Here is a 22,987-nt window from a genome sequence, read left to right on the forward strand (position 1 = left end):
ACACAGAATGCCAAGGGAAGTGGTTGAGAAATGGATTATCATGTGGTGCTTGAGGGGTGGCAGGGGGAAAGAAGGCAGAGTTAGCACAGATTAGAACATCAGTGGGTGCATCAGGGATTCTCTAGATTGATTCCTGGGATGAGATGGCTGTTCCAAGGGGAGAAATCCATTCTCTGGATTTTAAAAGAATGAGGTAATCTCATTGAAATCTATATTGCTGAGAGGCTGTTTCCCCTGGGTAAAAGCTATAACTAGGGGGCAGTGTCTCAGGATAAGGGGTCAGCAATTTAGGACTGAGATGAGGAGAAAATTCTCCACTCAAAATTGCAAATCTTTGGAATTCTCCACCCCAGGGGGTTGTGGATACTCAATCGATGAATATATTCAACACAACACAAGAACGCAACAAATAGGAGCAGGACCACATGGCCCATCATGCCTGCTCCACCATTCAATACGATCAAGACTGATCTTGGGCTTCAACTCCATTTTCCCATCCACTCCCCATATCCCTTAATTTCCCAAAAGACCAAAAATCTGTCTATCCCAGCCTTAAATGTATTCAGCAACGAAGCATCCACAACCCTCTGCTGTAGAGAATTCCAAAGATTCACAATCCTTTGAATGAAGTAATTTCTCTTCATCTCAGTCCAAAATGATCAGCCCTTTATCCTGAAGCCGTGCCCCCGTGTTTAAGATTCCCTGACCAGCAGAAATAATCTCTCAAAGTCCACCCCATCAAACCCCTTTCAGAATTTTGTAAGCTTCAATGAGATCGCCTCCCATTCTTCTAAACCCCAGGGAATACAATTTACTCATCCTCTCATCATAAGACAACCCCCTCTGTTAGTGTTGGAATTGTGCTACAATAGAGTACATGCTTTAAATTGGTAATCAAGAGCAGCTGTCTCCAACTGGGAAAGTACTAGGGCTTCATTACAAGAGTGTAGAAAGGTGTTCACGCTGGGTGTTGGGAGGTATTGGAAGAGTCTGTGTCTTTACTCTGCAGGCTTGGAAATAAGTCTGTTTTAAGGTACAGGCTGGCTTCAGACTCATTCTTTCCTCAACGTACGACTATTGGATTTAACACCCTCATCCCAGGGACCAATTTAATGAGCCTTCACTGTACCGCCTCCAATGCAAGTATATCCTTTCTTAAATGTGGAGACCAAAACTGCATATAGCATTCCACATATGGTCTCACCATATCTCAAGGCTGAAATCAATAGATTTTTGGGCATTAAGGTAATTAAGGGATATGGAGGATAGGATGGGACAGTGGAGTTGATGTAGAAGTTCAGCTATGACTTTATTGAATGGCAGAGCAGGCTCACTGAATAGCATGGACTCCTCCTGCTCCTATTTCTTATGTTCTTAGCTTTTGATTTCTGCTCCTTAACTGGATTTCATTAAGTTCCTTCTTCAGAGAAGCTAACAGGTAAAGGATCATAACCTGGGTGAGATCCTGGGATTGAAGATCATGCCCATGATGTTGTAACAGAAAATAATGGAACACCAGCCCCACTGTGGCTCATCTCCAGGGAGATAGTAAACCACCACCTCCATCCCCAAAATCAATAAAATCAGAGGTCACTACCCTTTGACTTACCTGCTTCTGATTCAGCTTCATATGGCATCTCCTCCTCAGAACTTGAGCCATTCAGCTTCTTTCTGTCTTCCTCATCATTGACATGCTCCAACATCACAGACTCTAATGTCTTGCGCTCCTTCTCATGCATTGAGATTTTATCTTTGCTGCTCATACGGGAAATAGAAGTCCTGGTGGGATAACGGATTAGCTCTGGTTGACTGTTAGTGTGATGCGTGCAGCCCAGGACGAGGTCAGCAAGTTCCATCTCTCAGGGTTAGACACAAAACTCGAACAGGGTATAAAGGAGCCACTCTCCAGCAGATACTACAAATTTGGGGAGGGGGGGTGGGGCGGGGTGCTGATCTCTATAGCAGACCAACTTAACACAAAGTTCCAATGTTGCATCCAGCTTTGAAACAATTCTCTCCTAGCTCTCTAATTTCTCATGTAACTTCATGCTCTGTTATTCTGTGCAACACTCATCTATTCTATATGCATGAGCAATGCATTCTCAGCTCCATCACTCTGTGCACGGAACTTGGATTGTCCTGCATGCAACACATTCTCTGAACCCTTGCATTCAATGTGCAATTTATCCCTGGCTCACATGAAAAGCATGCTCTTGGTTTTCTGCTATCATGTATGTAACACATTTTGAGAATTTTGTTATCCCGTGTTGTCTGCTGCTCTCCATTATTATGTGTAATGCACTGCCAGCTCCCTGTTATGTTATGCAGCCTTGGCCCTATGGAGACAATCCACAGCTCTGAATTCCTATGTAATGCACTCCCAAGGTCCCTTCTGTTGTCTTGTAACACTCTCCCAGCTTCCTATTGCATTGTAATAGTCGCTCATGCTCTCTTTCATTCTTGGTTTAGCTCATTTGTTAGCCACATTCTATTGTAATTTTAAAAATGAACTGCCTTTCTTTACAATGTTGAGCAGAAACAGCACTGCTAATCAGTGCTGCAGCCTACTTATGAGGGAATGCTGGAGTTGTTCTTTTGTACCCTGTTGGATCTCAACGCACAAAACAATCACTGAGCCCCTGCCAAGGGCCCAGAGGACAGTTCTCACACAACATTTTGCTGGGTGATGCATCACTCTCTTTGTCGAGTGATGAAGCCAATACAGTGCAGCCGACTTCCAATCAACTTGTTCAAGGCCAGGCCTCAGCACATATACATTTCGCATCATTACATGGTTACTGCAACACTCCCTACTTTACAGCATTTACCTTCCTCGGCATCCCCCTTAAGATCAACATGTTTGGAGCAGAAATTTAGTGCCTCTCACTTTTTCTAAATCATTTTTAGCACTTCAAAAAAGGGACATAGAAATTAGTAGACAATACAAGTCTAGTTTGCCTTCTGCCACCCTGGTAGTCACAGGATATCATGATGTAGTTGTTGACTAATCATAACAATCAATACTTAAAATGTTTTAAAAGATACATGAAAGAAATAGCAATGAGGTTTAGAATCAGGAGTAGGATATTGCATCTGGATGGGCTCTGGGTAGATGGTGAAAAGATGGATCACTCTCCTAAGGCATGAATCCAATGGAAACAACAGAATACAAAGGAAGAAAAATAGCTGGGCAAGCTGAATCAGTGAGCAGCAAGGATTTAGAAACAACAATGTGATGTCTCTCAGACCTACTGGAATTCTTTGTGAAGGTAAGTAATGGGATTTGCAGAACACATTTGATAAGGTTTCACATCTGAAGCTTGTGAAGAAGATCAAGTCTCATCGAACAATTGGTAGGTAAATTAACTGGATTGGAAGATGGGTCAAGAAGAAGGAACAGGGGATGATAAGCGGGAAAGGTTCCAGGAGAGTTAGTAACTGGAGTTGTGCAAATTCTACTTTAGATTCACTGCTGTCCGTTCACATTATTTATAAATAATAGAGGTCCTATCAAAACTGAATAATTAACAGACTCCACTAAATGGTTCAGTGATTACCTGGGAGGATATTGATGAAATTAAATTGATCTGGGTCAATTTAGTAGATTGCTTTTAATGTTAAATAAATTTAACATGATGTACATTGGAACAGTGATGTGAAATATGCAGTGAAGTGATATCCATTTGCAAAGATGGACAAAAACCTGGGTAAGACTAATGGCCGTTCATCAAAAATGTCCAATCTTTAGAAGGAATCTTCCCCAGTTGCTCCATTTTATTCAACCATATTTATCCGGTGTAGATCTATTAAGAGATCCTTATTCTACAGTCCAATAAGACTTCTGGTCCTGCTATTATTCCTCCCATCATCTACAAATAGCGTCCTGTTTTAAAATGTCTTTGCAATCTCTTATTCTCCTAGTCCTGCTTTCCTGAGAGGTTTTCTCACATTCACCAAATTGCTAATAAACATGGTTTGTCCTACCCTTCGATTACCACCCCTATTACTATGGAAGCTGCTATCAAAATCATATGTTAAAGTTCTGGTCTAATACACACTCACTGGTGTGGTTTATGGCAGGATTATTCTACTGGTGATCTACTTGCCTACAGTACATGTTGTAATATGCCTTTAAGGGATAGCATCATGGCACACTTCCCTTAAAGTGATGGCATGTGATCCAGCCTCAGTTTCACTTCAGTCTGGAGCAGAACACAGACACACAGCTCTGATGCCTTAAAGCTTCCTGTCCATGTATATCTGTTCACATGTGCCTAAAATTCATAAATGAACCCACAATGTGTTTGCCCAAGGTGTCTTTATTTCATTATAAAAACACAACACTACTCACATCTAAATGTCTCCCCCTGAACATAATCCTTACACTTTTTTGACTGGCTCTGGTACTGTGCACTTTCAAACAAATCATCATCAAGTTCTCCGCACCAACCTCATTGTTCACGGCCATCTAGTTTATAGCTTTCAAACTGTTCTATCTGCACTGTAGTTGGCACCTTATCTTCTGCATATTCTGGCGCTCTCAGTCCTTTCTTCTTCAAAGCTATGGCCTCTTTCACTTGTTATCCAACCCAACATTTGCTAATAATTCCACTGTACATTTATCAGTTTCCTTCCGATTGTAAAGTCATGGTGCTCATAGCCTCCACTCCTCACAGTACAAACACTTAATCACTCCATCCTTTCTAGCACTTACTAACAAAGCTCAAGAACAGCTGGTTCTGAAAGACAATGCCTTTTTCACTGATAATTCCTGAACTCACTCTCACGTTGGGGAATACGACTTTTGTCTTTAGTTTATTGACTCAATTGTGGTGTGGGATCATGTCAACTTTCCACTTTTGTTCTTCCTATGCTTCAATATGGGGTGTTCTACAGTTTTTCCCCTTACAGTCCCACTGTGTGCAAGTCAAGGTTCATCACAATCTTCTCTAATTCACTGTTTTTCAAAACCTCAACTGTGAAACTCCTCACATCTTTTAGCCATGCCATCCTTTCATATTCCTCAAGCTTTAAAAAAAAATTCACATCACTTAACCATGACTTCTTGATATACCTTTACTTTGTACTAACCTTTTCAAACAATGGTCCTTCACCCATCTCTCTCAATTTTAAAACATACTGATTGTGTGCTGGGATCTATATGATTCCAGATTTAAATAGGTTATTCTAACTGTGTACAGATCACTGGTGAGCTGATATTTTGATTCTGTTCCAGTTTAAACGTCATCTTCAAAAGGGCACGTTAAAGTATTAGAAAGAAAAATATGAAAAAATTAGTAATGGACTCAGGGCTTTTAAGTTTGAGGACAGACTTTAAAGAACTGAACTGGTTTTCACTGAAGAAAAACTGAGTAAGTCAATTCTTTAAAATACTGAAAGGGATGGATGTCAGGTCGCATAACATATTCCTTGAGTGCAGAGCTAGGAAAATAATTAACCAGGGATAAGCAAGTCTCCTGGCTATAAGGGATCTTCATTTTCATAATAGAGCAATGGAGATGTAGAATTGACAAAATGTTGTTTCAATTAATACCCTTAACAAAAAAATAGGTAAGGTTCCTTCCCGTAGCTCAGCTGGTTAAGGAAATAAGTAGTGAAGGAGAGGTGGAGAAAACATTTCTAAAGGAGCTTTAAGAACAGGATTGAGGATTGGAAGGTGCAAGACTGCATAGAATGAAAGCAAGTGCACAGAAATCTCATTTCAAGCATAATATCGGATGGAAGGTCTGGCGGGCATTCTGGTATTTTGGCAGGCTCACAGGGGAGTGCATAGGAAATAATGAGCAGAATATTTCCTAAAGAGGTTCAAATACTTGGGCAGACCCATGTTCAAAGGGAAAAGATTTACACTTGTTCTCTTATGGTTCACAGACACATCCCCATGGGCTTCGTATACAATGAATCACTAAATGCCTGTAATTTTGCATAAGCATCAGTGGGACAGGCAGAAAGGGACTCTGTTTAAAATACCATCCTGAGGGACAATAATTCTTACAGTGCAGAACTTCCTCAATAATGCAAGTTAACATAAACTGAGATTATGCATTCAAGTCCTAGAGTGGGGCTTGAACACAACTTTCTGACTCAGCGCCAAGCTGTCACTGAGACAGTTGATTGTAAATGATCTATGTTAGGATGGGTTCGCTGGCACTGGGTCATCTTTTGCACAGGGATTGGATTGAGAGATCAATGCAATACTTGAAACTGCCACTGGAGGTTATTAGCACACTTTTTAAAAACTGCAGTTAAAGCATTATCATGTGGAAGAAAAGGGGAGCTGCAATATTTCATTTTCCCTGCATTTTCAGAATTGCAGCAATAAACTGCTTTATCTCCTTGATGTTTTTAAACAAAAAATCTGGTACAAACTCAATTGAAAGTGGGCTGCAATGTACTCTGAATATTAGAACAGCAAGACACACACACACACAAGATGCCCAGCACATCTTCAGCTCCACACTCTTGCTGTATCTGGCAGCTGCCACTTACAGAAACCACAGGAAATTGGCTTCATCCGTACAGATCAGAGAAAAAACACCACTAATCCATAAGGTATGCTGCAATTTATTGTAAAGGACAATTTTTCCCTTTATTTTCTTTGCTTTGCAAAATCCATCCTTACCCCACACCATACAGCAATAACACAAGCCATTTGTGTACCCACAGGCAAGATGGAAATGTACCCTTCCAGGCTTCTAGCAATACAGCCTCATAACTGGTTACCATATGGTGAATGAAAAGGGCCTGTGCTGATTTTCCCACAGCTCCATTTCAAGATGCTGACAGGAGAGGTGGTCGGCTGTGTGCAAGTTAGATAAGAATTATGACTGATGGTAACTAGATAGAAGGGAACCCATAAGATTATAAGAGTGAGTGTGTATGTCTGTGTGTGTATATGTGAGTGTTCTTGCTCTGTTTGTTTCAATGATTCCCTTGTGTGTATATGTTCCAAGTCTCAGCAGTGACAGGGGGGCAGGGGAAACCTTAAGAAGAAACCAGCTGGAGCCTACAGTGAGCTGCTGCGAGTGGATCACAAGTATCCCTTTGGAACAGTGCACAACAACTAGCAAATCTTAACCAAATTAAAGGAATACAAAAAAATGCATGGAAATAATTAGAATAGAATTATTAAAGTATAACAAAATACCTTGAAATAGATTTAAAATTAAAAGTAAAAGCCTATGAGTATTCAATATCAGTCGACATAATAAAACCAGCACTTCCCTATGGCACAAAGTCCAATGTCATCCCTTCATTCGTCAACCTCAACCATCTCCCCTGCCACTCTAACAAGTAGGTCAAAGCTATTAAAGATCACCTTTATTTGGTGTGGTTTCATTCAAAACCTCTTAACTGAGCATAAATGGATGGGACGAACCATCACACTGAGATTTGGCACGTTTGGAGCGTCACCTTCCTCTCAGACAACTGATCAGATTTTAACATTATTATTCCACAAAGATACCCCATCAAACAAACTGAAAAGACAAAACAAATTATTGTTTTTGAAAATGATTTTCAATTGCACTAATGATTCCACTTTCAGTGGGGAGAGAAGAGGGGATGGTGGTGGGGGGGCGGGGGGGGGGGGGGGGGGAGAAACGGGGAATGAGGAGTGTTTATAAGCATTAGCTCAGTTTCTTGATTGGTGCATATTGTGCCCACAGTTAAAAGATAATCCAGTGGTGTTATGGTGGGTATTGGCCTACTCATCAAACAGTGAATCTACATGCTGAAGTAGAATCATGGATACAAACTGAGCATGAACTAACCTCCTGGTCCTGGGCGGAAGCTGTTGTGAGGCATTCGGCAATTCAATTAGGGAGGCCTTGGCTTGCCTCTCCTTCTCAATCTTCATCTGTTTTTAGCAGAGAGGAAAGAAGGCATAATATTCAACTTAATTCATACAACTGAATTCATATGCTTATATGTACCCAACTCAGAGGAGAAGAAAAATTTAAGATGGCCTCTAAGGTCCAACCCAACTGCCCTGACTTGTGCAATTGAGCAGAAAACTAATCACTGAGCTCCAAAATAGGGTGTCAGAATCTCTTTTGAATCACAAAGACTTCATTACTATTGTTTACTAAGACAACAATAATAAGCCCCGATGATTAGTGGTTCTTACAGGAACCTATGTAGTTTGGACCCATTTGCAATACAAGAAGAAATGAAGATTCACTCAGCAGCATGGATGAATGTGAAAGTGAATCAAGCAGTGCCAACTCTCATAACTCATCTCCTGAGATCCACTGATAACTCCTGAAGAGCTATGATGAAGCAAATGCCTGTGAGATCTCTTCTCCACTGCCAACCCTTTTAGACAAGCAAGCCCTGATTTCTCAGGTCCAGGAGGGATCCGGAATCTCCCTGGCATTTCGGAATGATAGAGTCCTTACTTTTTATGGTTACTGGTAAGATGATAAAGTAGCCATTTTTCCAGGGCTGTCAACGGAGTAAGGGTGAGGGAACCCACAATGAGTGGTGCTTCCATTCTTCTTAATCTGGAATTAGATTTCTTCAAACTGAGGCAAAAGGCCTGATGTCACATCCAGCAGCATGTGTACCTAATGGAACAACACCCTTACACAAACAATAGATCACTACCTCCCAAATAACCCCTACTGGGTGCTTGTGAATTGCAGGAAACAGCAAGTAAAGTCTGTTGCAGGGATGCCACTAAGGTGGGTTTTATTGGAGCTATTTTGGTACCCTGGGGGAGGCGGTGGCATAGTGGTATTGTCACTGGACTGGTAATCCAGAGACCCAGGGAACTCGGGTTAGAATCCCACCATGGCAGATGGTGGAATTTGAATTCAATAAAATATCTGGAATTAAAAGTCTAATGATGACCATGAAACCATTGTCGGTTGTTGTAAAAATCTATCTGGTTCACTAACGTCCTTTAGGGAAGGAAATCTGCTATCCTTACCTGGTCTGGCCTACACGTGACTCCAGGCCCACAGCAATGTGGTTGACTCTTAAAAATGCCCTCTGAGCAAGGGCAATTGGGGATGGGCAATAAATGCTGGCCTAGCCAGCGATGCCACATCCCATGAACGAATAAATAAAAACCCTAACTCCAAATTGGCAGGAGTTTCAGTTCTTTAGCCAATGAACGAGGCACCATCCCCTTGTGCCAAGTGACTGATAGCAATCCCAGGTGCAGCACCAGGCACAGATCAACCTACAGAAAGAGCAAATGGGAGTGAGTTGGCGCATTACTTGTGTACCAGCCATGGTCTGGAAGCAGCTTGTCCATCAAACTGCTTGGCTAACGAGTAGAATAAACCAGAAAGTAGTGAATAAAAAATGATATATTAATATTTTAAAATGTCGTATGGACTTGTACAATATAATCAGATAACTAGAAAATGAATGGCGGAATCTCCATCATCCACTCATCTTGAACTGTTCCCCATCCTTCACAATGTTTTTTTGGCATAGGTTATTCCCCACTTCCCATATGCTCTAAATGACAAAATTGTTCCTGATGCTCTCCTTCCAATTATTTATATCTGGTTGGGCCTTTGTTCTTAAGGCAGCTGCAACTGCAAGATGAGTTGGCCTGCATGCTACCACAGGTCTGATGATCAGGAGCAGCCCCTCCCCACTGGAAAAAGGGAAACAAACTAACAACCCTAACCTGAGAAGAACAAGATGCACTTCATACCCTATTGCTTGCCATCTTCTCATGCAAATCATGAGGAGATACTGAGTCATTGGTAATTTGCCACAGTGAAGATTGGAAAGATCAGCCCATGACACTCCACCTTCTGGTGCTTGTTTAACACCAAAGTGTTGGGCAAGCTGCCAGTTGCCAGAATTCTGCCAATGTCAGGTGAAAAATATAACTCTGACCCAGTCCCATGCAGTGTTCTTCCAGTCAGGAAGAGATGAATTAACTTTATTATCAACAAGGCAGTCCATATTGACTAGTAAGAGATGCATTTTAAAGAGACACTTCCCACACTCTCAAGGCACTATTCATTAACCTAACCGACAATCACATTCTCATTCACAGCAACAGTTTTCTGAAGTGGTTTTATCAGAAGTGGAGCCTCAGGTTTACTAATAAAAAATAATCAGCTTCACATCTTGATGCACCTTCAATTGATTTTGTGCCCCCACAGCACCTCCACTTTGGTGCTGCTAAAATTGTAACTGTCAGTGGTGCTGCTGCAATGAAGCCAGTGCTGGAACTAACTGGCAAACCTTATCCTGCCCTCACCACCCCTACAGTACAGTACATGCATACAGAAATACCATCAATTACATCAAAGTAGAGCAAACATCAATGATGTTGTGCCAAACACTCCCAAATCAGCTAAACGAAGGACGACTTGCATTTATTCATACAGCACTTTTCATAACTTCAGGTCATTCTAAAGCTCTTTACAACCAATGAAATATTTTTTTGAAGTGTAATCATTGTAATGTAGGAAAAACACTATCCAACTTGCGCACAGCAAATTCCCACAAAAACCCATGAGATAATGACCAGGTTATCTATGTTAGGCATTGGTTGAGGAACAAATGTTTGCCAGCACGCTCCTGCTGTCCTTCAAGTCATGTCACAGGATCTTTTATGTCTACCTGAAACAGCAGATAGAGCCTTTGCTTCATCTGAAAGCTGGAACTGCAGACAATGCAGCATTCCCTTAGTATTGCACAATAGCACCAGCATAGATTATGTGCGTAAATCTCTGGAGAGGGATTTGAATGCACAAACTTCTGACCCAGAGGTGAAGGATAAAGAATATATTAGATGTGGAGAAACACTCCTAATTCCAAAGTCCCATCAAGCAGTCTCAGGTCAAGTACACCCCAAGTTAGAGACAAAGTAAAGATATTCACAGGTAATATATTTAATCTGTATAATCATCACAAAATTTGATAAAAAGAAAATCTCAAAACAAAAGAAATGTCTAAATTTTTTGCTTCCCACACGTAACAGCCAACAATCACCTAGTTTGACAGAAGAGATGACAACCCTGCAACAACTAGGAGAAAAGTGGAGCAGGACAATGGTTGAAGGGGACCTTGAGATAAAAATGGACTACAAGGCAGGCCCAACAGGTAATGCAAAATTCCTTTAACCAGCTTGAACTAAATTAGTCATGAACTTGAAGGACATAATTATTTTTCAAAGGAACTTAATATTAAATAAATATCTGCTCAATGTTGGCTAATTTGCAAATGTAGGATTTTACAGCAATCCTCAACAGTTTTAGGCAATTTGTTGGTGGGAGGGCGGTGGGGTGTGGTGGTGGTGGGGGAGCGGATTTTTCAGGCGATGAAGATACTCCTTAGAAAGAGGTTTCCTATGATACCACTGGTGGTACTAGCAACGGTTTGCTCCTACTAATTGTGGATGGCTGGCAGTGGTTGGAAGAGAGTCATTGCAACGCTCATCAAATAGGGACCAGGCAGATCACACCCTCCCCACTATCTACCAAACCAACGCTTAAAGGGATGAGTTGCCTTTTTAACATTGTCAGAAGTTTACCCAAAGACTTGTCCCCGCCATGTATGATCAGGCTGGCCTGAAACAGCTGTCATTACATCTCTCTGTCTGATACTTACAATAGCCTGTTTCTTCTGTAGCTCCTCCAACAGTTCCAAGAGGTTTTCATCTGCAACATCAAATGCCGTTTGACCCTACAATTCAGAAAAAAGCTATCAATGGCCATATACCCTGATAGCAAACAATTGCTACTCTCCATTTCACTTTAGACAGTAAACCAAATTTATAACCCCCCTGTTTATAGAATGCAACTGAACAAACAAAATGCTTGCCATCATGAAATTATTACCACCTTGTACCTGAACTCTAATCCCCCCATTGCTTGACCCACAAAGCACTGCAAAACGTCAAATATCCACTCAACAAATATCTAAACTGCACTTGAGAATGGTGTCTTTAGGACTATTTCTTTTTAAAAAGCTTTTGCTCAATTCATCAGCAGGAAAATGTCTTTCTCAAATTGGAGTGCGCAATCTCTCAGTCTGTCCTGGAAATGTAGTCAGGCACAGTTCTCAGGAAGCAGAGGTCCAACAGCATCTGAATCCCTTTACCCGGTTTCAGATTTAGCCACATCTTTCCTGTAACTGACCATCTTACTGCTTTCATAAATACTTCAGTTATGTCCATTCTCCTGCTACAGGGCATTTACATCAGCATTATATTCTGAACAGGTTCCATTGTGGAACTACTGATTACAACTGTTCAAATGTGTTCTGTGCTCATGTAAGGCATCCAATATATATTAGCCCAGGAGGTGGAGTCATCCTGGGCAGTAGCCACTCTATATCCATATGTTCTTTATGACTGGGTCATAGGGAAATTGGATTCTTGTGCTTTTGACTGCAGCTTATTCAATTCCCCACAGCCCATCCAGAAAAACAAATACCACATTTCCACAAAGTGCAGGGAGCTCAATCAACTCAAACAAATGGAACATCTCACGTTTTTCATGATTTTTAAACTATAAAGTAGAAATCTACAACGTAAGTTCAACAGGAAACACCAACCCACAAGATTAACTTTAACAAGTGTAAAATTACATGCATTGATTGTGCATCTCTTTTATACAGCACTTAAGTTTGTGTTTTCTAATTTAGAATAATACAATGCAAAGCATAGCAATACAGTGCAATGCAAAAACATAAAGCAATATAGAACATCAATTTAGGGCAACAAAATCAAACAGAACTATGCAGTAGAAAACAGAGCAACATGGTGCAATATGAAGCTGCACACATCAATACGGACAGGGTGGAACAGCACAGCACAATATAGAATGCAGCAAAAAATATGAAATTCAGTATAACATAGATCTGAATACCTAGCATTCAAACTCACTACTGAATAGGTTGCTGAATATCACACTGAAGTGCACTATATTTCAATAGTACTGCAAAGGATATGGCACAATATAGAGCAACATATTAGTATTGAGAAAAAAGGTGCAATATAGCTAATATCGAGGAACGTGGTGCAATACTTAACACCATTCAGTATAGAACAAATGTTGAAATATAGATAAATACAGCTTAACATAGACCAAAACAAGACACCACTGCAATATAGAGCAATAGCAGCACTATGCAATATTCAACAACACAGAATAACATGAAATGATACAGTTTATGTACAGCAATACAGAGCAACATAACATGGAGCAAAAACTTCTCAAAGTACTTGGTAAATTGCATTACATTGATGTACAGTGACTGCTGGCAAGTAAGCAACTGTGAGCCTGTTCGCACATTGCAAGATCCAAACAGTAATGCAATGAATCACTAATTAATCATTTTTGTTTCTCTTGGCTGAGGATGCATGTTGACCAAAAACAACAGCTACTTGTGCTTATATAGCACGTTAACATAGTAAAGTCCCAAGGTGCTTTACAAGAGCATTACAAGATAAATTTTGTCATCAAGCTACATAAGGAGATATTAGGGCAGGACCAAAATCTTGGTCAAAACAGTAGCTTTTAAGTAGTCTCATGGCAAAAGAAAGGGAAGTAGAAAAGCATAAAGGTTTCAAGAGAGAATTCCCAACCTTAGGGCCTTGGCAGCTGAAGGCACTGCCAGCAATCGTGCAGCGATTAAAATTGAGAATGCTCAAGAGGCCAGCATATTTTCAACAGCCCTCCCATTGAATCTGAAGGATGCAGCATAGGCATTGCTGGTGGAATTTCTCTAACGTTCTTATGTATCACTGATACATAAGTCCAGGTCTCACTGCAGTACAGGAGTGTGGTGACAACAAATACTCTGTGCACTAGGACTTCTGTTGACTTGTGGAGGTCTTTGTTGTCAAATGCTTGCTGCTGTAGTTTATAGAAGGCTGAGCTGGCACAGCTGATCTGGTGCTGGATCTCTAAGTCAATGATGGCCTTTTGAGAGAGATGACTGCCAAGATATGGGAAGCGCTCAACATATTCCAGAATTGCTCCTTCAACATGTACAGGAGGTGGAATATTTGGCTTGTCATGCAGCAAAATATGAAAATAAGTTGATAAGGAATCAGAAAAGACCATTCACCCCTTCAACCCATTCCAGCTAACACCAATGTATCCTGATCTTATTCTATCAATTGACTTCCTTCTCTTTACATCGTACTTTAATGACCAGAGTAGATTCTACAAATCTGCACTTTGCAGATTTAATAAAATTAAAATTACATTTTTTTACTTTTCTTTTGTTTCTTTTTATCCTAACTCCCTAAATCCAATCTCCCTTCCACTCTACTTCTCATCCTACCCCCGATTTGATTCCAATTCACCGTTCTTTTCTGTTTTCCCTCGGTTTCTTTTTCAATTCTTAAGTCTCACTGGTTAGGGCGAGACAGCGTCGGTTCCATCATTCACTAAGATCCCAGGTGCTTCACCTCCTCACCGCACTTGTAAGTTGCTGGAAGTGCAACAGGGCAAAATAAACCTTAGCTGAAGGGTGCAGAGAAAAAGTCCAACAGCACATATGAGATGCCCACTCCAGCAAGCTTTAGTCCAATAATACAGTGCAATCCAGGGTAATTTTATTTAATGAAGTGCAAAATAGTGAAATATAGTGCATTATTCATATCATCCGTGGCATCAGCCTTATTATGGCAGTGAAAGGTTTTACAGTAATTCTGTGACAGAACCGAATTAACATTAGTACCGATACAAGCAGTAAGACAAAAAAGTGGGGCTGTTAAGGGGTTGGATTGTCATAAGTAGAAATAGAGTCAGGAATTCAGGATGTTACAGCGGAATCACTGAGTGCAACAGCATGAGGGAGCTGGCTTAACAGCGGCTGTGCCCAATCCGATTTTGTCCAGGAGTGACTGGTTGAGGAGCAAGAATGGGAACCCTGGCTGATTTTCCTGCGCTCTGGCCTAGAGACACTGAGGCTATCTATAACAGTTTAGTTGTTGCCACAGGATAGATTAGCATGAAATCTCGGAACTTATACATTTGTAAATCTTATATACCATATCAGGGGTACATCAACCAACTCTGCAGAGAGGAGCCCGAGACAACAACTTAAATATCTCATGTCCACTGTCATTGCGAAATCAGTAGCATCACTGTGGGAGCTCTTAACCCATCACTGAACACTGGTAGGACTCACCACTTTATTGATGGCCTGCATGTTGCATAAGTTTTCCACCAGCAGTCTGCACACCTCCTCTTTGCCCCAGTGTGATGCTGCATGCAATGGAGTCCAACCATCATTGTCTAGGCTGTTTACATCAGAGCCAGCCTGGATTAACAACCTGCAAAAACAGAGATGTGATACACAAAAACTTCTTGAGTAAAGGCTATCACAGGAGAAAGCACCTTCATTGCAAAGGCCACAGTTTTCTTCAGATGAATAATTCTGTTTATTGAACTTCAAACATTTGGAGCAGGAGCAGAAATATCAGAGTTTTGCCAATAAGAGTCAAGGGAAGGAGCAAACATTGAAGAATCACAAGATTTAATTAATTTCTTTTCTGAAACATTTTGTAGATCTTTGAAATACACGTAAAGGTAATTAGTGCTTTTCCATATTTTATATTCAATGTCAAAATCAAGTATTCTCCAGGAAAGTTTAGCATAAATAAATCTGCACACTGCCCCATCAAGGTCACTCAGGTCAGGTCCATCACAGGCTGTACAAACAGTAAATCCCCTTTACACAGTCTCAAAACATGTATTAACCACATCACCAGCCATCCTTATTCTGCTTAGTACCAATTAGCACTGTGTTAAGAGCAGTTTCATGTTTTGGATCCACCAGCAAGTAAGTCAAGACTGCAATTCTCAGGATCCTTTTAGCCATCAGAGAGGGCAAGCTGCTACATTGTCAGCGTTGGCTAGATTCGAACTAAGATTCCATAGGCCAAGTCCCAAGAGATATAAATTATTATTGGGGCCAAGAAAAAACACAACTCTAGGATACAGCTGAAGGCCATCCTGCCCATTCACTTTCATTTTCAGATTCCCTTTCATTTTCTGATACCCAGAGATCTTCAGGAAAATATCACTGATTAAAGGATTACTGCACGAGAACCTAAATGTCTGTGATGATTGTTGCTTTAATGCCAGCATACCTAAGGGTCACGTGGTCAGTACAGCAAATTGACACCAAGCATGGGGAATCTCATAAGCAGGTGGAGTTTTCCTAGCCTGGGGGAGTGTATTGTAGCCTTGCTAGAAGCAGGCAGCTAATCCAAGAGCTCTGTAAATAAAGTTTGTTGTCCAACTGAAGAGGCCTTTTACTCCTCAGTAATACATCTCTACAATGTCACAGATTATCTCCTTATTTCAGCACTCTATCACCTCACCTGTCAGCGCTAGACCCCATTCTGGATACGTCACAGCCTGGATGCTCTGACATTGAAGTGCTGGGCTCTCCAAATTGACCTGTCTTACAATCTCAACTGCTAACCCAGATCAGCAAGTGTACAGTAGCAACTCAGGTATACTTATCTTGAGAATTCCTTAAACTATTATTTTGTCCCATACTTTTCTTAGCCTGGTGCAGCTTGAGAAACCTTCCTGAAACCATCCCAAGTTTCCTCCTTCTAGCACAGGCAGTTCCTGTTTTTTCAATTTTACAGCAAGCAAGATTTGTTCCTTCTTGCATGAAGCAGTGAAGTTCTTTTAGACAAACGGTGTCAACTAGACATCAAATATTAAAGATTCTACATCACTCTTAAAAAAAAAAATTCCTTCATGAAACTGAGTAAATGGGCAGCCAGGGTAAAATTTGTTCACTAACACTGGGAACTCCATTATTTTTGCATAACCACAATACACGCACTTCATAACTTCCAAGTAGCCTTTGGCTGCAGCAACATGAAGGGCAGTTGCTCCAGTTTTTGGGTGCCGAATATCTTCCACTTTCCTTCGATTTAGCCATTGTCTGGCATCCTGGACCATTCGCTGCTCTTCCTCCTTCCTGGCTACCTCCACATCAATCCCTGAAATTAAGAAACACAAAAACTTGTCATTGTCATATCAGCACAGCACCTGGCACACTCTCAAAGTGAGTATACTTTATTTCATGCATCTGTTGGGTTTGTGGCATATGCTGCCATTTTTTACAACTTTTATCCTTTCCCCTCAAACACTTCCTTCCAGTCTTCACTGTTGCCATTATCATTTAAATTGCAGCACCTAAACAGCAGCAAGGATGAGAATTCCTTTCGGACTTCCCAACACACAGTGTAGTTTATGAGCAAGAGGGGCTCACTGAGGTGCCAGCATTGGCTCAGTAGTAGCACTCTCACCTGTAAATTGAATGCTATGAGGCAGTTAGGTAGCAAAGGTTACCAGAAGGCTGGAGTGCAGGAGGAAATTGCCAGAAGTTATCTTGCTTAAGTGTCAGCTATGGCTCAGTGGATAGCATTTTCACCTTTCAGATCAGATGGTTTTAATGATGTTGGTTGAAAGGTAAATTGTGGTCAGGGCACGAATAAATTGATCCGAAAGGACAGTCTTCTCTGATTAACATCTCATCTGAAAGACAGCACCACCAACCACACAGCACTCCCTCAGAACAGCACAGAAGTGTCAGCCTAGGTTTTGTACACAAGTCCTTGGACTGGAACTTGAACCCACAGCCTTCCGACTCAGCTGACATGAATGATAAAGACAGTGAGAGAGGGGAAGTGACAGACACACGAAGAGAGAAGAATGCGGGTGCTCATGATTTGGGGGTTGTTGGATATTGGCCCTTTATACCACTAGTGCGGTAAATGGTTCAGTAATTGCATCTGGGCGTGTGTCCTTGTGTATTATTGAACTCATGGTATGTTTGTACATTAGGTGCTACCAACTAGTTCAACCAGGTGTGTGTAGGAAGGATGATGCATCACTTTTCAATGGATTAGGTTGGCATGGTTCTGCTAGTGTCTCGTGCAGGATGCCAATCACTCACAATGGATTTCTGCTGCCAACACGCATGCCACACACACACAAACACACACAATCTGCGACCAATGCAGCCTGAACTGAAAACTTTGAAACAATCCTAAATAATCTTCAACTGTGAATGCATGCAAAAGAATGAGTGCTTAGCAAGAAAAGACAATTCTTTTACATTTAAATTTCTCCAAGTCAACATGTATCATGTAACTCCAATCATTCTCCTCTGAAATCAGGCTTGATGTGAGTAAATTTAGCTCTGCCTTTGGCTCATTGGTGAAGGTATTGCCAGGTCTGCTCAGATTCACCAACTCTGTTCCATTCAGCAGAACCTCATTCATGCCCCAGTGATCAATTACTTTTCCACCTGATGATCACTGTTTTATGGCTGATTCATGGTATGCATTATGAGAGAGAAGTGCACTTAAAAATATTACAGAATCAAAAGTAATGACTGTGGGTTAATGAATCTCTCCATTTATCATGAAGCAAGTCATAGGTCTCTTTCTTGAAAGAGATGAGGAATAACTCTCCCTGTAGGTGGGAAGAGTAATTCTCTTACGATTTGATAGACTTCCCTTCAAAGGCATTTTCTTCATACACTTGTTCCCCCAGTTCTACTGACTGGAAGACCAACAGAGACATTTCTTTTTATGCTGATGGCATAACAGATTTGAAAAGAAGACACCCCTTTGTTTAGCATAGGCCCCAGCAGTTGGTAGCGCCAACATTCAAAAATGTGTCAACTGTATCTCAATGATCATACCCTCATCTCTGAGACTGAAAGTCATGGGATCACTGCAAAGATTTGAGCACAAAATATGGCTAACACTCCGGTGCAGTACTAAAGGTGTGGTGTGCTGTCCGAGGTATCATTTTCTGGATGAGACATTGAGACCCAAATTTTTGCTGAGTCAAAGGGCTCCCTATCTTAGCCAAAATGACACTGAAGCCCCGATTCCGTAAGTCCCAACTGAAACCCGGCACCCACGACTTGCGCCAGGGTTTTGGAGATAAATGGTACAGGACATATTTCATACATCCATGGTTCACTGAGGCAGCAATACTTTTAAAAGTTCAGCTGCCTTGACTCAGAAACAACTTTTGTTACCTAGGTTTCTGAAACATGACTCATGGGCTTTAGCCATTTGAGAAAAATGTCTAAACCTAGCTTAGTTCTTTGGAGAGAACAGGTATCCTTTTTCAGAGGTCCAGGTTCTTCTTCAGAATTGTTAACAGTAAGCATTAATCAATGTAAACGATGGATAAGCTGGAACTGTCAAGTAATTTAAACCCATGCCCTTTAAATTTTGAAAATAAAACAGCTTGCTGTGACTCACAGTGTAAAAAACCAACATTGGTGCTTGAATTTCAATAGATGTTTCTTAACATAAGCCTGAAGGTTCTCATTAATGGATTAGTGCTGCTTGACTGCTTCCACGACCTAGCATTATTACAGTGGTGGGGTGGACTGCAGGTTCATAGTTTGATTGACAGCTCCAAGTGGTTATAAAGAGATCAACTGTCTTTGATGTGGGGTTATGATTACAAACGTTTCATCTTAGAAGGGATTAAGTACTTGAAGGGATTTAAATGTGTTGAAGAGGTTTTTATCAATGAGAACTTTTTTTTTAATATGGTGAAGTCTGTAATAGATACTTAGAACTTTTATTTCATCTCAGTATGGCTCCGAGATCTGACCATGGTGGATACTGGGTGAGTTGGCATGGGGAGGATGTAAGGGCAAAGGGTGGCAGATGGAGGGTCATGGGTTGGCATGAGTTGGCACTAAGTTGACATGGGGGTTATAAAGGGCTATGGGGATGATTGGGGAATCATGAGTTGGCTTAATTTGGCACTATGTTGGCATGGAGGGTATAAGCAGCCATGGGCGTGGATAGAGGGCATGGGTTGGCATGGAGGATATGAGGGACAATGGGGGGTGGTTGGGGGCATTTATGTGGCAAGCGTTGACATGGGTGGGGGATGGGAAGTGTATAGATGGTGTGCTAGTGTGAGGTTGAGGTCCTTATTCTTTTTATTAGGCATATTAAACAGCCCTCCTCAGAACTTGGCAACCCCTTTGGCTGCCTCCACACAATTTCTGCGGACGCCACACCTGACTCCAGTTACCACCCGCCACCAACCCCACCCCCTTGGATTGAAAATCAGCCCATTCGGGGAAGTTTCTTCCGAGTCGGGTTTGCGGAGTCGGGAATGTTCTCTACTCCTCATACCCAACTCGGCAGCCAAAATTCGGCCCCGAGTCGAGGCTCCTTCTGCCCTCTTAAGGTGAGCAGAAAGGGCACAATTCGAACAGCAGCAGTCTCAGCATTCTGGATAACATTTACCCTCAACCAACATGAAAACAGATTAACTGGTCATTAGCTCAATGCTGTTTGTGGAGCCTTTCTGTGCACTTCTTACAATGCAACAGTGACTACAATTCATAAGTACTTCATTGGCTGTAATGCACTTTGAGACAGTTTGAGATTATGAAAGACTCTATAGAAATGTCAGTCAGTCTGCTTTTCTTTCTTTTGAGGGGCACGTGTTTATGTGTGTGTGCATGTGCGTGTTAGGGGGTGCTGGGGAGGGGAGGGGAGTAAGGTGGTGCATGGCTGGGAGTGCCAAACCATGATAGGGCAACTAACTGTAGAAGGTTTTTCTCACATTCTGCTATTTTAACCACACTAGCCATTGGAGGATCTCCAGTAGCACAGCATATGACAAGTCAAATTTTCTTTTTCTCTTGCTTATCTTTGTTTTGCTGCTCCTTACATTATTTCACCTCTTTTGTTTCTGTCATATTCTCTTCTCACCTGCTTCTCTCCCCCACCCTGGAACTTCATTTGCTTCCCTGTCCTGATCTGCTTTTCTCTGTCTTTGTTCTCTTTTTAACTATCCTTTGGGTTAGAGGTGATGGGTAGGATGTGTGGCATGGTGGTAGAAGGAGCTATCAATGACCTTAGGCAGCATTTTCTGGTGGGGTTCTGCTCGGAAAATGTGGCCTCCAGCTAGCTCTCAGTGGCTCCCTTCATGTCCACATTCCCCATTTCTTGTGCTTCCTTGAAGTCCCTCACACCCATTGTGACCCTCTCACCATAGCATTACTCCCTCCCTGACTACCACTCCCTCAGTCCATCGTGACCATTGCTCACTTCTATTGCTACCTCTATCTCTTTGAACCACTGCTCGACCCCTAAAGCCTCGCTGTTCCATCGTTCCACTTCACCTTTAACCTCCACTCCCTTCTCACACTCTCTAAGGGCAAGTGCCCAGAGGCTCCCTCACTTGGTACTTGTCCTGTGCAATAAAAGAATGCAACAGAGGATAATGTAAGTCATTGTTTGCCTATTACTCATTCATGCATTCTCACCATATATCTTGATGTCATTAATTCGAATGCTTATGTTTTCTAACCAATACTTACATTTTCTAACCAATAATCTTTCCCTCACAGGTGTCAAGAACAAGAAATTTTACTTTTTCTAACTGCCAACAAAACACAGGTGACAAAAGTTTTCTCTTTGCTGAAAAAAAATCAACCTTCTCTTTTGAAAAATGAACTTGTCTGCATGGGAAATGCACTCTGTCTCAACTTAATGTGCTTTCTGTAGTTTATGGAATACATGTCAAACATTACAAAGGTTTGTAATGAGAACACCCTACTCTCCTTATTCTCTTACCCAGGAATGTACGGACTCATATGTGTGGTGCACACAGTCTCTTTATAATTTTTAATAAACACTTAATATAAACATTACCTAAAAAAGCATTTTCATTTTGTCTCCTAGGTTTTCCTCAAATAATTTTGAAGAGCACTAACTGCTAGCAACTAAAGAAACATTTCATCAGCTCAGCTGACTAAATGGTACTGATTCATACCGGGAGATTGGGTACACCATGCATGCTCAGACAGCAACGGCTGTATTTAGTCATCAGTGTAAATATCCAGGCAAAATATACTGTGTTCAAGCCTAGGCCGCTAGAAGGAGCTTCAAAAGAAAACTTTAGTGAAGGCACTGACAAAGGCATAAAATACAACTCAACTGGTAAATTTAATCATGTTATTGACCCCGGCCCAACCATTTTCAGCTGCTTCATCCAGCATAAGGTCAGAAGTGGGGATGTTCGCTGATGATTGCACAATGTTCAATACCATTTGCAACTCCTCAGATACTGAAGGAGTCTATATCCAATTGCAACAAGTCCTGGACAAAATCCAGGCTTGGGCAGACAAATGGCAAGTAACATTTGTGCCACACAAGTGCCAGGCAATGACCATCTCCAACAGGAGAGAATCTAACCATCGCCCTTTGACATTCAATGGTGTTGCCACCACTATCAACATCCTGGGGGTTACCACTGACCAGAAACTGAACTGAACTAGCTATATAAATACTGTGGATACAAGAGCAGGTCAGAAGCTAGGAATCCTGCAATGAGTAACTAATTCCCTGACTCCCCAAAGCCTGTCCATCATCTACAGGGCACAAGTCAGGAGTGTGATGGAATACTCTCCACTTGCTTGGATGATTGCAGCTCCAACAACACTCGAAAAGCTTGACACCATCCGGGACAAAGCAACCCACTTGATTAGCACCCCATCCACAAACATTGATTCTCTCCACCACCGACGCACAGTAGCAGCAGTGTGCACCATCTACAAGATGCACTGCAGGAACTCACTAATCCTCCTTAGACAGTACCTTCCAAAGCCATGACCGCTACCATCTAGAAGGGCAAGGGCAGCAGGTGCCTGGGAACACCACCACCTAGAAGTTTCCCTCCAAGCCACTCACCACCCTGACTTTGAAATACATCACCATTCCTTCACTGTCACTGGGTCAAAATCCTGGAACCCCCTCCCTAAAGCACTGTGGGTGTACCTACACCATATGGACTTCTCAAGGGCAATAGGGATGAACAATAAATGTTGGCCTAGCCAGCGACACCCACACCCCATAAATGAATAATAAAAAAAGAAATAAGTATCTCTTCTGAATTTATCATGCCAATAGTCTGGCTAAACTTTCACTGATCCATTAGATTCTGCA

At 41.6% G+C, this 22,987-nt stretch overlaps 1 protein-coding gene across 3 annotated transcripts in view; it reads right to left on the reverse strand.

Moving 5' to 3' along the window:
* Window positions 1–22,987, reverse strand: part of LOC144684758 (protein phosphatase 1 regulatory subunit 12A-like) — a 180,301-nt gene that overhangs the window by 86,156 nt on the left and 71,158 nt on the right. For 2 of the 3 annotated variants that reach the window (XM_078548946.1, XM_078548944.1), the window contains exons 4-8: window positions 16,822–16,981; window positions 15,145–15,289; window positions 11,608–11,682; window positions 7,794–7,879; window positions 1,610–1,779 (exon numbers count right to left, since the gene is read on the reverse strand). In XM_078548946.1, the coding sequence (XP_078405072.1) occupies window positions 1,610–1,779; window positions 7,794–7,879; window positions 11,608–11,682; window positions 15,145–15,289; window positions 16,822–16,981 (636 nt within the window). The remainder of the gene's footprint in view (window positions 1–1,609; window positions 1,780–7,793; window positions 7,880–11,607; window positions 11,683–15,144; window positions 15,290–16,821; window positions 16,982–22,987) is intronic. The other variant, XM_078548945.1, reaches the window with a different exon arrangement.

This window comes from Cetorhinus maximus, chromosome 9 (genome assembly GCF_964194155.1).
Source record: "Cetorhinus maximus chromosome 9, sCetMax3.hap1.1, whole genome shotgun sequence".
In the NCBI taxonomy this organism is placed as follows: domain Eukaryota; kingdom Metazoa; phylum Chordata; class Chondrichthyes; order Lamniformes; family Cetorhinidae; genus Cetorhinus; species Cetorhinus maximus.